This window comes from Mercenaria mercenaria, unplaced genomic scaffold, assembly GCF_021730395.1.
Source record: "Mercenaria mercenaria strain notata unplaced genomic scaffold, MADL_Memer_1 contig_4326, whole genome shotgun sequence".
In the NCBI taxonomy this organism is placed as follows: Eukaryota; Metazoa; Mollusca; class Bivalvia; order Venerida; family Veneridae; genus Mercenaria; species Mercenaria mercenaria.
The window spans coordinates 1-14,160 of record NW_026462547.1 but is presented as its reverse complement, the minus strand read 5'-3'; the positions used below and the strand labels follow the sequence as shown (position 1 = coordinate 14,160).

The window sequence follows — 14,160 nt, the reverse complement described above, 5'->3', positions numbered from 1 at the left end:
ATGAGTGATTGTCGTAAGTATAAAATTAGATTTGAACTTGCAGCTTGTTGGATGGTGGGTGAAAAAAAGTGTTTTAAGTGCCTTGCAAATTTGGCATAATCAATGTATGACATAAATAACTTATATTTTCTGATCAACAATATTTCAAATAATGACATCAATAGTGTGTGAAAAAAAAAGTCTTCTCATTTCTTTTATTGAATCTACCGTTGGTTCCGAACGTTGAGAGCAACCAGTTTGATTGTTCACGTCTACAACAGAGATATTTGACAGTTTCTGCTTCACTTTTCCAGATTTTATTATGAAATTTTACGTCGGTTTAATAAAAATCAAATACCTTTATAGCAGCACTCTGTTTTTAAAGTATATTTCTCGCTTAAAGATATTTTTAAAAGTTACACTACAGATGATGAAACTAAACCGGAATTCGCCATTGTTTATCATACAAACCACTCGACGGCTTTGATTATAAGCACGGTTCAGAGTTCATATGCGCAGGAATAATACCACGGTGTTAGCCTCAGTGGTTCTAAATATCTGAATGATGAACCGTGGTAAGTTAGACGTCAAACCACAAGAAAGCCTTTTCTGTATTAATTCTGAAATGCTCATTGAAATTTTTTGATAAAATTATGCTGGACTTCATTTATCCGAGTAGTAATGAACCGGACACCATTTGGCATCATAATGCTCCTCTTGCGGTCAGCGTGTCAACCGTACCTTATCGCAGAATATACATAGCTTGACCTTTTTCTTTTTTAACTAGAAATCAAATCAAGCCATGCTAAAATATTTGACTTTAAATGTCCAGACGTAATTTCTGTTTATTCCCTCCGCCATGATTTAAGATTTAAAAATGGCTGAAAAGACGTATTTAACACCTGAAGTGCACATTAGCTGTCAATATTAGGTCCGTAGGCTCGTGCTGACAAATAAAAATAAGAAACTGAAGGCTCTTTAAAGCTTGCCTTTCAATTTTTGTCTTATATTCGCCTGTAAGATAACTTCGTCATCTAATATAATTCTTATATATAGCTATAGTATAACGTCAAATCTATAAAAAATAACAAATAAGTGGAATCATTTTCGTAAACGTCATGTTTGTTGATTAGTTCAAAAACAAAAAAGTTCCTATTATCACCCTTTTAGATTTTTATTATTATATACAATATCAATATTTTCATCAAGTATCGAAGAAAATTGAGGAAAACCTTTTTTTACAGAAAGGAGGTTCAAACAGTACGTCATTTCATTAAACCAGCAGGCTTCACAAATATGCTCAGCATTGTTTTCACTATACCGCCATTAACGTGAAATTGATTAAATTAAGACACCTGAAATGACGGACAAATTTACCTTTTTACGCTTTAATATGGCTTAAATTTAATTGATATACCATAGATATAGCAAGATATGAAACTTTTATACTTACAGGCAGCGTCTTTCGCATTACTGGTTGCGGCGATTGATTTTGGGACTACATATTCTGGTTGGGGATTTTCGTTCAGACATGAGTTTGAAAGTGAACCTACAAAGGTGTATACGAAGAACTGGATTGGTAGTCAGCTGTCCCAAAAAGGTTATCCATTCAAAATTCTTCTCGTTGTTATTTTAACTTTTATCTCCCTTTTGTACAGACATTTATATCCTGGTGCAGTTACTAGTATCTGGATAAGTTCATTGCAGTCGAAAATGGACAACATTCCCTAACAAACAACAATGGATATACAACAGGCACGTTTATGTATGAGTTTATGTCTAACGCGGTCCGTAAGTAAGACTGGAATTGCATGTTAAGCTGGTACAATGTAATTAAGTTTCTATCGCAATCCGCGAGCAAACCAGACATTGCATATGTATGCAAGGTCATTTATATTTCAGTTTCTAACGCGGTTCGCAGGTATGCCGGATTCTGTATGTTAAGCTGGTGCGTTTGTAGCTATATTTCTAACGCGATCTGCAAGAAAATAGGATACTTTTCATAACATGAACATTTATATTTCAGTGTCTGACGCTGTTGCCAGTAAGCCATACATTTTATGTTAAGCTGGTCCATTTGTAATTGAATTTGTAACGCGGTCCACAGGTAGGCTTGGCTACATATCAAGCTGGTTTCTTTGTAATCATGTTTGTGATGCGATCCGCAACTTAGCCAGACACTGCTTGTGAAGCTGGTCTATTCGTAATAAAGTTTGAAACGCGGTGCGCACGTAGGCTGGAAACTTCAAGTCAAGCCGGTCCATTCGTAATAAATTTCTAACGCGGTCCGCACGTAAGCCAGACACTGGATATCGATCTGGTCCATTCGTAATCAAGTTTGTAACGCGGTCCACAAGTAAGCCGGATACCGCACGTTAATCTAGTCAATTCGTAATTAAGTTTCTTATGCGGTCCGCATGTAAGCTGGATACTAAATATTAAGATGTTCCATTCGTTATTAAGTTTCTAATATGGCCCGCAAGTAAGCTGGACCCTGCATTTGCAGCGGTGTCGTTTATATTTCAGTTTCTAATGTGGTCCTCATGCCGACCACTGCGTGTGAAGCTTGGCCATTTTTTAAAAGAACTTTGATCTAAATAAGCTAGACACTACATGTCTCAAACGAGATCAGAACGTACTCAACAAGATTTCGATGTTTACAATGTCCGTTATCTTTTCACCTTAGATTTATTTATTTAAATGTAATTAAATACCTAATAAAACTATTTATATATCTGCACTTTTTCATCTAATTTCCTTTTAGGGCCAACGAGCATTTTGATAGAACCTGATGGTCGGACACTTAATAGTTTCGGATTTGAAGCGGAAAATAAATACGCTGATCTAGCGGCAAACCAGGAACACGAGGACTGGTATTTCTTCGAACGGTTTAAAATGAAGCTGTACGAAAACCAGGTACATACATGTAGATGAATGTTTATTTTCTTTGAACTTTTGACTGTTGTCAGTTAAATAAACACATCATATTTTCACCCTTAAAGGCACTGATCTCCAGATTTTCAATAGAAATGATCTGTCTTTAAAATTGAAGTTTGGTCATATTGTGAAAATAAGAACTTGGGCTTTTGTTTCTAAACTACCTTAAAAATGCTGAATCAAGAAATAAAAACATGCACGAGTCCGGAATCTAACCCGGGCCGCCGCGGCAATAAAAATTTTCCTGCGTTCTTGACCGATACTCCAAGTACGTTGTTAACGGTCGTTAAATATTTTTTTTTGAAAAAGCTTTATAATAAAGGCAGTTTACCACCGGCGCCCTGTTAGAAATTTTGAATGGAAAATTTAAAAAAAAAAAATTCTTATGTCTTTCTATAACATGTAATATGTCTAGTTAAAGTTTCAAATCCTTATTAAACATATAGCAACAATTACCTGATATTTAAAAAACATTTTTTGCTGTACGATCTGGAGGTCAGTGCTCTTAAGTGGGGTGGGGGTGAGGGGAGAGAATAAATGTCGTTGATAAAATCTGTAAGAAGATCATTAAGTTTTGAAGCATAGAACACCACCCAAGGCAACCTAATAGCAGATTTGATTTGCTGGAGTCTGTTCGTGAAAAGTAATAAAATCTACAACATCCCTCACGCCGCAAGCACCAGTTAAAGGTGAACTCTGTCATTTGGAAACATTCAATAGATTCCATTTTCCGGTACCAGATGAGTCCAAACAGTCAAATTAAACATGAATTTATGATACTTAAATTTAGAGACTTGGGAGAGGCATGATGTTGGAAGATATAAGTGGAAAGAAAAGTCTGCCAGCTAAAACAGTGTTCTCGCTGTCCATAAAGTACATGAAGGATGATGTTATGAAGACTGTACAAGATAAAACTTTTGGTTGTGGCACCAAGGAAGACGAAATACATTGGGTCATTACTGTACCAGCTATCTGGAATGATGCCGCGAAACAATTCATGAGGGAAGCTGCACAAGAGGTAAGCAAATAATCAACCATTGATTTCTTTTTTAGTGACATTGTTATGAAGAAAATATTAAAAATCATAACAATTAAGTTTTCAGTTTAACAAAAATACACAAGTGCAGGAATAAATTTTTCCTCTTTTAGACATTAACCAAAAGTAACTGTTTGTTTATGATGTAGGCTGTTTGCACAGGTCATAATATGGGGACCAAAGGGTCTTCTGTCTATATAGTTAATGTATAAGTAAAACCTATATACTGTTTGACTGATGAATATTTTCTACTTAAGCAACGTTTGTTGCTGTTGAGGTTGCTGAAATCACATGGCAAATCTATGCTTGACACGTAGGTAGCATTTTCATAATGAAATAATAACATGACAGAATGTGTCATAGATACTCAGGTCATACACCGCCACTACAATTTGGGGGCTCATTTTTGTTCGTGACGTCACTAACGGCACAGACACTGTACTTCGCAGAGGAGCGCAGGTATCATTCGATTGACCAATAAGATTGATTACATTTATCTGAGACTGTCTTTCATTTGATTGGTAAATTGATAAAAGTATTTTACACATACATTTTTGAAAGGAAATGGAATACAGATGCCATTGTTTTTGGAAACCGGGTGCAAAATTTATTGTTGACACATATAAAGAAAATGGCGGAAAGGACTCCTTTTACGCAGCAAGCTCTACAATGAGCATTTCCGCGGAAAATACCAAAGCATCCTACATGATCGGGGTTTCCCATTGGACAAGCAGGGCCTAATTTCTGATTATTATAGCTGAATGCTCATGCTGTGATTGTATGTGTTACTGTGCATACTGATATGGGACGTCACATTTATTGAAAACGCCGGACCATTCCACTGCGCACGCATGCTTTTCAGGCAAACAGCCGCAGTCACAAGCACAAAAACACACCTGCTAAGTTATCATCACTCCACACATTCCTTTTGCAGATTTCATTAGATGACTTACAGGGCTGAATTATTCTAAACCGTATTTGACATGAATTATCAATTCTTATATCTAAATAGGAGCAAGCATAATATATCAAGTTTTGCTTGTGACTGATGCAGTTCTGGTCTTTAAACACACGTTTATTGTAAAAGGAAATATTACAAGAAGTGGTGGACGTAAAATCGAAAGGAAACCGGCGAGTAAAAACTTGTTTCTTTCTCAAATGATCATCATTTCGCCGGCGCCGGTATATGCTAAAAATATGAGAAATTTGGCTCTGTACTGAAATTTTTAAACAGACCTGCACGTTATTGAAACAAAGTCAATACATAGCGTTCCATGGGCATCTAATCAGGAGCGCCTGTCGTCTCGTAATAGTCGCCCACAGGAGAGTCTAAATCCGTTATACTAAAAGTGCTATAAATGGACATTTCCACGGAAAATACCAAACATATCATATATGATTGGTGTTTCCCGTCACAGATAGTGCCTAACTGCATACGTTTAACATAATTATGTGTTCGTGTAATTTAATTTGTCAATTAAGCTTTAAAGTTCTATCAATGTATTTTTATTTAAGGCTGGTATATTAAAGCATAAGTTGACTATAGCTTTGGAACCGGAAGCAGCTAGTTTATACTGTCGCCATCTACCGGTCGTAAAACTCAGCAATGATAAAACTACGTTGTCTACGTTTGCAGTCGGAAAACGATACCTTGTTTTGGATGCAGGAGGCAAGTTTATTATGTCTCCCACCACACAGTGGTGTGGGAGACATACTGATTTACTCCAGTCTGTGTGTCTGTCTGTCTGTCACAAAGCTTGTCCACACTCTAAATCGAACATTTCTCATCCGATCTTCACCAAACTTCAACAAAATGTGTCTGCCAATAAGTGCTCGGCCAAGTTCGATAACTAGCTAAATCGGCCTAGGCACTTCGGAATTATGGCCCTTGATTTACCAAAAGCACTCAGATTTCTTGCGCAGTTTTACCCCTAAATCGGCGCCTATACTACTAGTAGTATAGGCGTCCTTTTGGTGTCAAGAAAGCACATGCACATGTGGATTAAGTAAACAGTATATAAAGACTGACTTACTATTTAGATGATTAGGCAGTTGTGGGAGACATGTGCTTTTCCCAAACTCTAGTTTTTTATGTTATTGTTGAAACATTTAATTGTTGAAATAAATCATGTACGAAATAATGTGACTCCTTTTTAAGATCATTATGAAACATATGCTGCACGCTTAACACAGATGTTACAAAGCAAAACTTTCGAACGTGTTATCATATTGCATTACATTTTAACTGGTATAGAACAGGTTTTTATCCGAAGTAAAAATATTTATTACTTTTTTTTTTTAACTCATCTTAAATTAGGAATTACAATAAACATTGTTCTTTTTAAAACATTTGAATAATATACAAATTAGGATTAAACTAAGACTGAATTAAATGACAGACAGTGAAATAATTAATGTTCCCTTCAGATCGCAACCCCATAGCAGTGTATGTAAGAAAAGGTATACGGAAAACATATACTCAAAAATACATTCCAGCACAAAATGGCTGTTCTTGTCACTTTTCGGGGGTGTTTTAACAGGAAATAAAACGTGTGTTAACAGAGTTATTCTCGCACTCACGTGCTGTTAAAATACCTTTTTCTATATTCGCGTTCCGTGGCAAAACGTAAACGCGTTACGGCCCAGAAACGGATATTTAAAAAAGTAATGACGTCAACGTGAAAAAAACAGCGAAGGCAATACCGCGCGTTTCGTGAAATTTAATGACGTTGAGGGATAATTTATTCGTTTTTTATTTTGTATGCGTTTTATGCTAAAAAAGCGTTAACGCATGTTCATTCAGTGTTACTTCTTCAGAATCCCTCGGGAAACGTTGGTAACATCGCCCTGCCGGGCTCGGGCACCAACCAATCCCTCGGGATTCAACAGATGTTATAACAGGAAAACACATGCGTTATCCCTACACAGACGAAGTATAACATACACCGAGGTCAAAACTAGAAAATAAAGGTACACAGTACAATTCTTGTGACCATGCTGTAACCTCTTAAACTGGTTTGACATGTGACTTAAATAGTGTAATTATTTTCTATTTAAATCATTAAACATTGAACTAATCTGTCCGCCCGCTTAACTCAATAGGAAAAGAGCAGACAGATGAGAGTTCGATCTCCGGGTGAGGTGTATGTTCTCCGTGGTGATTAAAAAAGCACATTGGTTTTGGAGACATTCGTCCTCCAGCCCTTATTCATGTGGGGAAGTTTGCACTTTCGTTCTGAGAACAGATTTAATCCTGGTTCAGAATCAAGAAAGTCTGATTACTATAGGTTAACTGCCCGCCGTTATGTTACTGAAATACTTTTGAAAAATGGCGCTTCCCCAAAGCAATCAGATTCTCTTAGTCACTCGTTTTTTTTTAACTCACTTAGACTTTTAAAAGTATTATTGTATAAAAGTAAAATTATTACATATTATTGTTATAAAATTATTTACTTGTATTCATATTCATAGGTAGCAACTTTTAGAAGATATCGTCTTAATGAGATTTCAGGTTTTGATTAATGTCTTGTGTTGGAAGGTTTTGTTTGTTTTGGGTTTAACGCCGTTTCAGTCATGTAACGGCGGGCAGTTAACCTAACCGGTGTTCCTGGATTCTGTACCAGTACAAACCTGTTCTCCACAAGTAACTGCCAACTTCCCCACATGAATCAGAGGTGGAGGACTAATGATTTCAGACACAATGTCGTTCAGTATCAAGATGTAGAGCGTGAAAGTGACAGTTTTTATTAGTCCGTTCCAAATATTTTTATAAAATAGAAAAGAGCAATTCTATTCTACAAGCACGTTTCAAAATAGTAGCTTTTATTGCAATATTTTCTTGAATTGTTTGGAAGAAACTATGTAATTAGTTACTGATGAATTTTAATACGTGGAACAAAAATAAACTTAAAGTTGTGTTAACTCTCTTCTCAGTGACATTTGAAACGTGTTAGAAACCCTTCTAACTACTGTTATTAATTGAAAACTGTCTGTCTCTTGTGATAATATCATTACATGTAGAACTCACAGGCAAACAACAGTCATTCATTAACTATACCTGAACATGAAGCAAAGAATGTGCATGACAAGTTATTCTTTGTCGGGGTTAACAACAACGTAACAATAATTTCGTATTCAATACTCATAGACATAAGGATGTTTCATGTATATTTGATTGTTTTAAAAAGAAAATAGTCTAAGAATAAACAGATAAAAGCGTATAATCGAAGGCTGACTTTCCTTTTGTTACAGGTGGCACTGTGGATATCACAGTGCATGAAGTTCTAAGTGGCGGAAAGCTTAAAGAACTGTTCAAGGCTAGTGGTGGTAACTGGGGAGGTACTAGAGTTGATCAGGCTTTCATCGACTTTCTGTCCGACGTTACAGGTAAATATTATATATCTTACTGTACTTGAAATTTAGGTGCATTCAAATAAGGTAATATACCTGAAATGAGTTCACTAAATATAGTACATGTTACAGTTTGAAAAGACTGTAGCTGTATTTTTGCCCTGTCCGTCAGTCCGTCCTTCTGTCCGTCCGTCCGTATGTCACACTTCATTTCCGATCAATAACTGGAGAACCATTTGACCTAGAACCTTCAAACTTCATAGCCTGGTAGGGCTGCTGGAGTAGACGATCCCTATTGTTTTGGGGTTCACTCCATCAAAGGTCACAGGGGCCTGAACATTGAAAACCATTTCCGATCAGTAACTTGAGAACCACTTGAGAACCCAGAATTTTGAAACTTCATAGGATGATTGGCCATGCAGGGTAGATGACCCCTATTGATTTTTGGGTCATTCTGTCAAAGGTCAAGGTCACAGAGGCCTTAACATTGAAAACCATTTCCGATCAATAACTTAAGAACCACTTGACCAAGAATGTTGAAACTTCTTGGGATGATTGATCATGCAGAGTAGATGGCCCCTATTGATTTTGGGGTTACTCTATTAAAGGTAAAGGTCACAGGGGCCTGAACATTGAAAACCGTTTCTGGTCAGTAACTTGAAAACCACTTGACTCAGAATGTTGAAACTTCATAGGATGATTAGTCATGCAGAGTAGATGATCATTATTGATTTTGGGGTCACTCTGTTAAAGTTAAAGGTCAAGGTCACCGGGACATGAATATGAAAAACCGTTTCTGGTCAGTAACTCGAGAACCACTTGACCCAGAATGTTGAAACTTAATAGGATGATTGGTCATGCAGAGTAGATGTCCCAATATATTTAATGGTCACTCTGTTAAAGGTCAATGTCACAGGAGCCTGTACATGGAAAACCATTTCCGACCAATAACTTGAGAACCACTTGACCCAGAATGTTGAAACTTCATAGGATGATTGAACATGCAGAGTAGATGATCCCTCTTGATTTTTGGGTCACTCTGTTAAAGGTCAAGGTTACAGCGGATAGAAAATTGAAATCCATATCTGGTCAATAACTTGAGAACAATTTGACCCAGAACCTTCAAACTTCATAGCGTGATAGGACTTAAGGTCACAGGGGCCTGGTCATGTAAAATTATTTCTGGACAGTAACTTGAGAACCACTTGACCCAGAATGTTGAAACTTCATAGGATGATTGGACATACAGAGTAGATGACCTCTATTGATTTTGGGGTCAGTCTATTAAAGGTCAAGGTTACAGCGGATAGAAAATTGAAATCCATTTCTGGTCAATAACTTGAGAACAATTTGACCTAGAACCTTCAAACTTCATAGGGTGATAGGACTTACAGAGATGCATGGTCCCTATTGTTTTGGGGGTCACTCCCTCAAAGATCAAGGTCACAGGGGCTGAACATAGAAAATAATTTCCAATCAATAACTTGAGAACCACTTGACCCAGACTGTTGAAACTTAATAGGATGACTGGACATGCAGAGTAGTTGACCTCTATTGATTCTGGGATCACTTGGCCAAAGTTCAAGGTCACAGGAGCCTGAACAATAACTTGAGAATCATTAGGCCTAGAATGTCGAAACTTAGTGGGATGACTTGACATGCCAAGTAGATGATTCCTATTGCAGCAACCATCAATGTCTTTTTGACTTTCGCTCCTGTCCCCTATTGACTTCTTGCCTGTCCGACTTCGCATTGGGGGAGAAACGGCTTTTTTTACAAAAACATCTTCTAGTATTGATCATGATTTCCCAGTGAAACTTGATTCATGCTTTGAAATAAATGCCGGTGCATACGGAAAATATTTATTCAATGTTTTCACGACGGGAAAACTTTGTGCCAGGTCCACCAGTAATATGATTAACTTAGTATAAAATATTGACTCCCTCATCTGTCCTTTAAGTGTAAACGGTGACAATTGTCAGCAAAAATTGTTCTACCACACTCCTTTTTTAATTTAATCGAAGCCGGATAAAAAAAAGCCATAAGAAGCAAACCACAAAGGGTAGGACCATATATATCTAAAATATCTTTTTACCAATATCATTTTAAGGTCCGGATGTAATGTCGAAATTCAAAGAAAACCATATAGAAGACTACATTGACCTGTTGAGACATTTTGAAGTTAAAAAGAGAGTTATACACCCCAGCAGTGACTCTAAAGTAACAATCAATTTACCTCAAACGCTTGCCGACTTAGTGAAAGAAGTCAAAGAAGAAACATTACAGGACATTTTTGATAAGACAGTTTTCTCAAATCAGGTACGTGTACAATGTGTTTGTATGTTTTTCTTTGTGCCAAAGTTATGTGTGTGTGTTCGGGTTTAACGTCTTTTTCAACAGTTTTTCAGTCATATAAACGACGGTGTCTATTTGTAGCAGTGAGCACAATGCCCAACTTTATAGTGCTGCCTCACTGGAATATCACGCCGTAGACACGTGACATGCCCCACCCAGTCACATTATACTGACACCGGGCTGACCAGTCATAGCACTACCCTCTTAATGTTGAGCGCCAAGCGAGGAAGCTGTAGTACCATTTTTATGTCTTTGGTATGACGCGGCCGGGGATCGAACCCACGACCTCCCGCACTCGAAGCGGACGCTCTACCCTCTAGACTACCGAAGCGGTATTTTTTTTTTATTTTAGTTATGATATTCTCTTCTTCTTTGTCCTTCACGTCAAACATCCGAAACACTTTCAGGTAAAAGTATATGACTGCTTGTTTTCTCCATATAAAGGCCTGATCCACAGAAGTAGAAATCATGGACATGCAAGTCGGAATAAATTAACTATATAAGGTCCTTGAAATGAAACAAAACATATTTACAATCAACAATCAACAAGTAACAATTAATTAAATGAAGCACCAGTTTGGTTTAATACTTCAAACAATGTCTTTTTCAAAGCTCTCAACAATGCTAAATAGGCATCCTGTAGCTTACACTTTCTTTTATCCAATAGTGGCGTAATCAAGTATTAGTGGTAACATGCTAACTGGCAAATCAATTAAGCTTTCCAAAACTAAACAAAGAAGTTCAGTAGTGGTTCATCCTGTAAGTAATGAAAGGAATTGGGCTAGAAGCATGACACACTTTCCGTTGAACATTTGACTTGTTTTTTTTTTTGTGCTTGCTGTTGTCTTGTTTTCGTATTTATCATAATTTACGTCTCCCAGGAACCTAAAGGATATACACTATTCAACTTTCGTACTCAGTCACTTAGGCTTTCAAGATGTTATCAAAATCAAAGCCCTAACAGGACTGTAGGGAAACGAAGCTGAACTGGTATGCATTCTAATAGAGAACCCAGGCAAGAAAAGATTCTATCATTTTGCAATATTTCACTAAATGCTTCCTGTCTTTTTTAACTAACTGAACCAAAAAAGTAACCCATATCCAGACCAAAGCCGGTAAAGGTTACTCTAATCATAATCTCGGCCTCCGCGGGCGAGTGGTTAAGGTCACATGCGCCACATCGATGTCGGTTCGCACCTCACTCGGGACGTGGAATTCTAAATGTGAGGAAGCCATCCAGCTGGCTTACGGAAGGTCGGTGGTTCTACCCAGGCCCCCGCTCGTGATGTTATAATGCACGGAGGAGCACCTGGGGTCTTCCTCCTCCATCAAAGCTGGAAGTCGTCGTATGACCTATAATTGTGTCGGTGCGACGTTAAACCAAACCAAAAAAACAAAATAAAATTTGACTTGACTGTAGATCTAATAGAGAACCAATGTCTGTATATATGAAATTTGATCATCAGTAAAAGCAGAGTAAGGTTTTTATGTCGCTTTGACCTCGACACCAAAATTATAAGGGGCTGTTCATGTCTTTGGCAAGATTCTAAGAAAATCAAACGGATTAGACTGAAAACAGTTTCGATAGACAATCATGACAGGATCTTCCAAAGTGAGATGTCAATGCATAAAAGCAAGACAACAAACAGAGAAAATGTAAAAATATTTATCTTAACTGAGTAACATTTTTTTTTAAATCTTACAAACCTGTGTTACATTTTTTTTAAATCATACAAAAAAAGTGAGATTGAACGTTCAGTTTGTTTAAAGTTAATATTTTCTATATCTCAAGAAATCTAACGGATTCACTTAAAAGTATTGTGTGCGCACTTAAAAATAGTTGTGCCAGACTAGCAGATCATCAACAAAATACCACAAGAAGGTTGGCAAGACTAGCATCATATCAGAAATATATAAGAAAGGGGCCTTAATGGCATTTTAAATTATGAGTGACTACTATTTTTTGCAAATACTTCTTAAAAATCTGTATCCGTGATTTTCACGTTATAAAGATTGGTGCTACCGACGAATTGTATTTTTAGCGGATTAATATAGTTTTCCGTGTGTCATTCGCCTTTGTCACATGACAAATATTTACCGCGTAATTAAAGTAGCTCAACTAAATTTTTATTTAATCAATGCACTGAATTACTGACGGGGCGATTTTCTTGTCGGTCTGAGGGATTTTTTTTCAACCGGACTGTTAATGATTATGATCTAGTCCTTTTGCTTCGAAAATGCGATAGTTAGGAAAATTGACGGACCCGTAATAGTGTTCCACCTTTTTGAAGAGTATTCAATTCCTACCACAAACCCACTTCAGGAGGGCGTGATTCAAACCCCACTAGAACATAACTTTTATTCATTATATTTGTTGTTTTATCTATTTATATATTTATCTATTTTTCAAGAATTATTATTGACTTGTTGTACAAAAGTGAAAAAAAATCATTTGATTAGCCATTTCTTGCTGTTTAAAGCGAATTTAACCTCTGATATACACAGAAGAGTGAAGGTTTAGACATGTGGTAAAAGTTCTTATTTTGCATTTATTCTGTGGAAGAAATGTAGGTAGGTTTTACTTCTGCACTATGATTATTTTTTAATGCAGAGAGCAAGATATTATTAGCTCACCTGTCACAAAGTGACAAGGTGAGCTTTTGTGATCGCGCGGTGTCCGTCGTCCGTCGTCCGTCCGTGCGTCCGTGCGTGCGTGCGTCCGTCCGTCCGTAAACTTTTGCTTGTGACCACTCTAGAGGTCACATTTCTCATGGGATCTTTATGAAAGTTGGTCCGAATGTTCATCTTGATGATATCTAGGTCTAGTTCGAAACTGGGTCACGTGCCATCAAAAACTAGGTCAGTAGGTCTAAAAATAGAAAAACCTTGTGACCTCTCTAGAGGCCATATATTTCACAAGATCTTCATGAAAGTTGGTCAGAATGTTCACCTTGATGATATCTAGGTCAAGTTTGAAACTGGGTCACATGCCGTCAAAAACTAGGTCAGTAGGTCTAAAAATAGAAAAACCTTGTGACCTCTCTAGAGGCCATATATTTCACAAGATCTTCATGAAAATTGGTCAGAACGTTCACCTTGATAATATCTAGGTCAAGTTCGAAACTGGGTCACGTGCCGTCAAAAATTAGGTCAGTAGGTCAAATAATAGAAAAACCTTGTGACCTCCCTAGAGGTCATATTTTTCATGGGATCTGTATGAAAGTTGGTCTGAATGTTCATCTTAATGATGTCTAGGTCAAGTTTGAAACTGGGTCATCTGCGGTCAAAAACTAGGTCAGTAGGTCTAAAAATAGAAAAACCTTGTGACCTCTCTAGAGGCCATATATTTCATGAGATCTTCATGAAAATTGGTCAGAATGTTCACCTTGATGATATCTAGGTCAATTTCGAAAGTGGGTCACGTGCGGTCAAAAACTAGGTCAGTAGGTCAAATAATAGAAAAACCTTGTGACCTCTCTAAAGGCCATATTTTTCATGGGATC

General features: G+C 37.1%; 1 protein-coding gene across 1 annotated transcript; it reads left to right on the top strand.

The window, feature by feature from the left end:
* Window positions 1–1,434: 1,434 nt before the first annotated feature.
* On the top strand, window positions 1,435–10,726 carry LOC128553789 (heat shock 70 kDa protein 12B-like; the record flags this gene model as incomplete). The annotated part of the gene is made up of 6 exons (XM_053534971.1): window positions 1,435–1,579; window positions 2,744–2,895; window positions 3,707–3,934; window positions 5,468–5,621; window positions 8,204–8,338; window positions 10,413–10,726. Coding segments are annotated over 6 exons (1,089 nt in total), but the record flags the coding sequence as incomplete, so codon positions are not given.
* Between the last annotated feature and the right edge of the window lie 3,434 nt (window positions 10,727–14,160).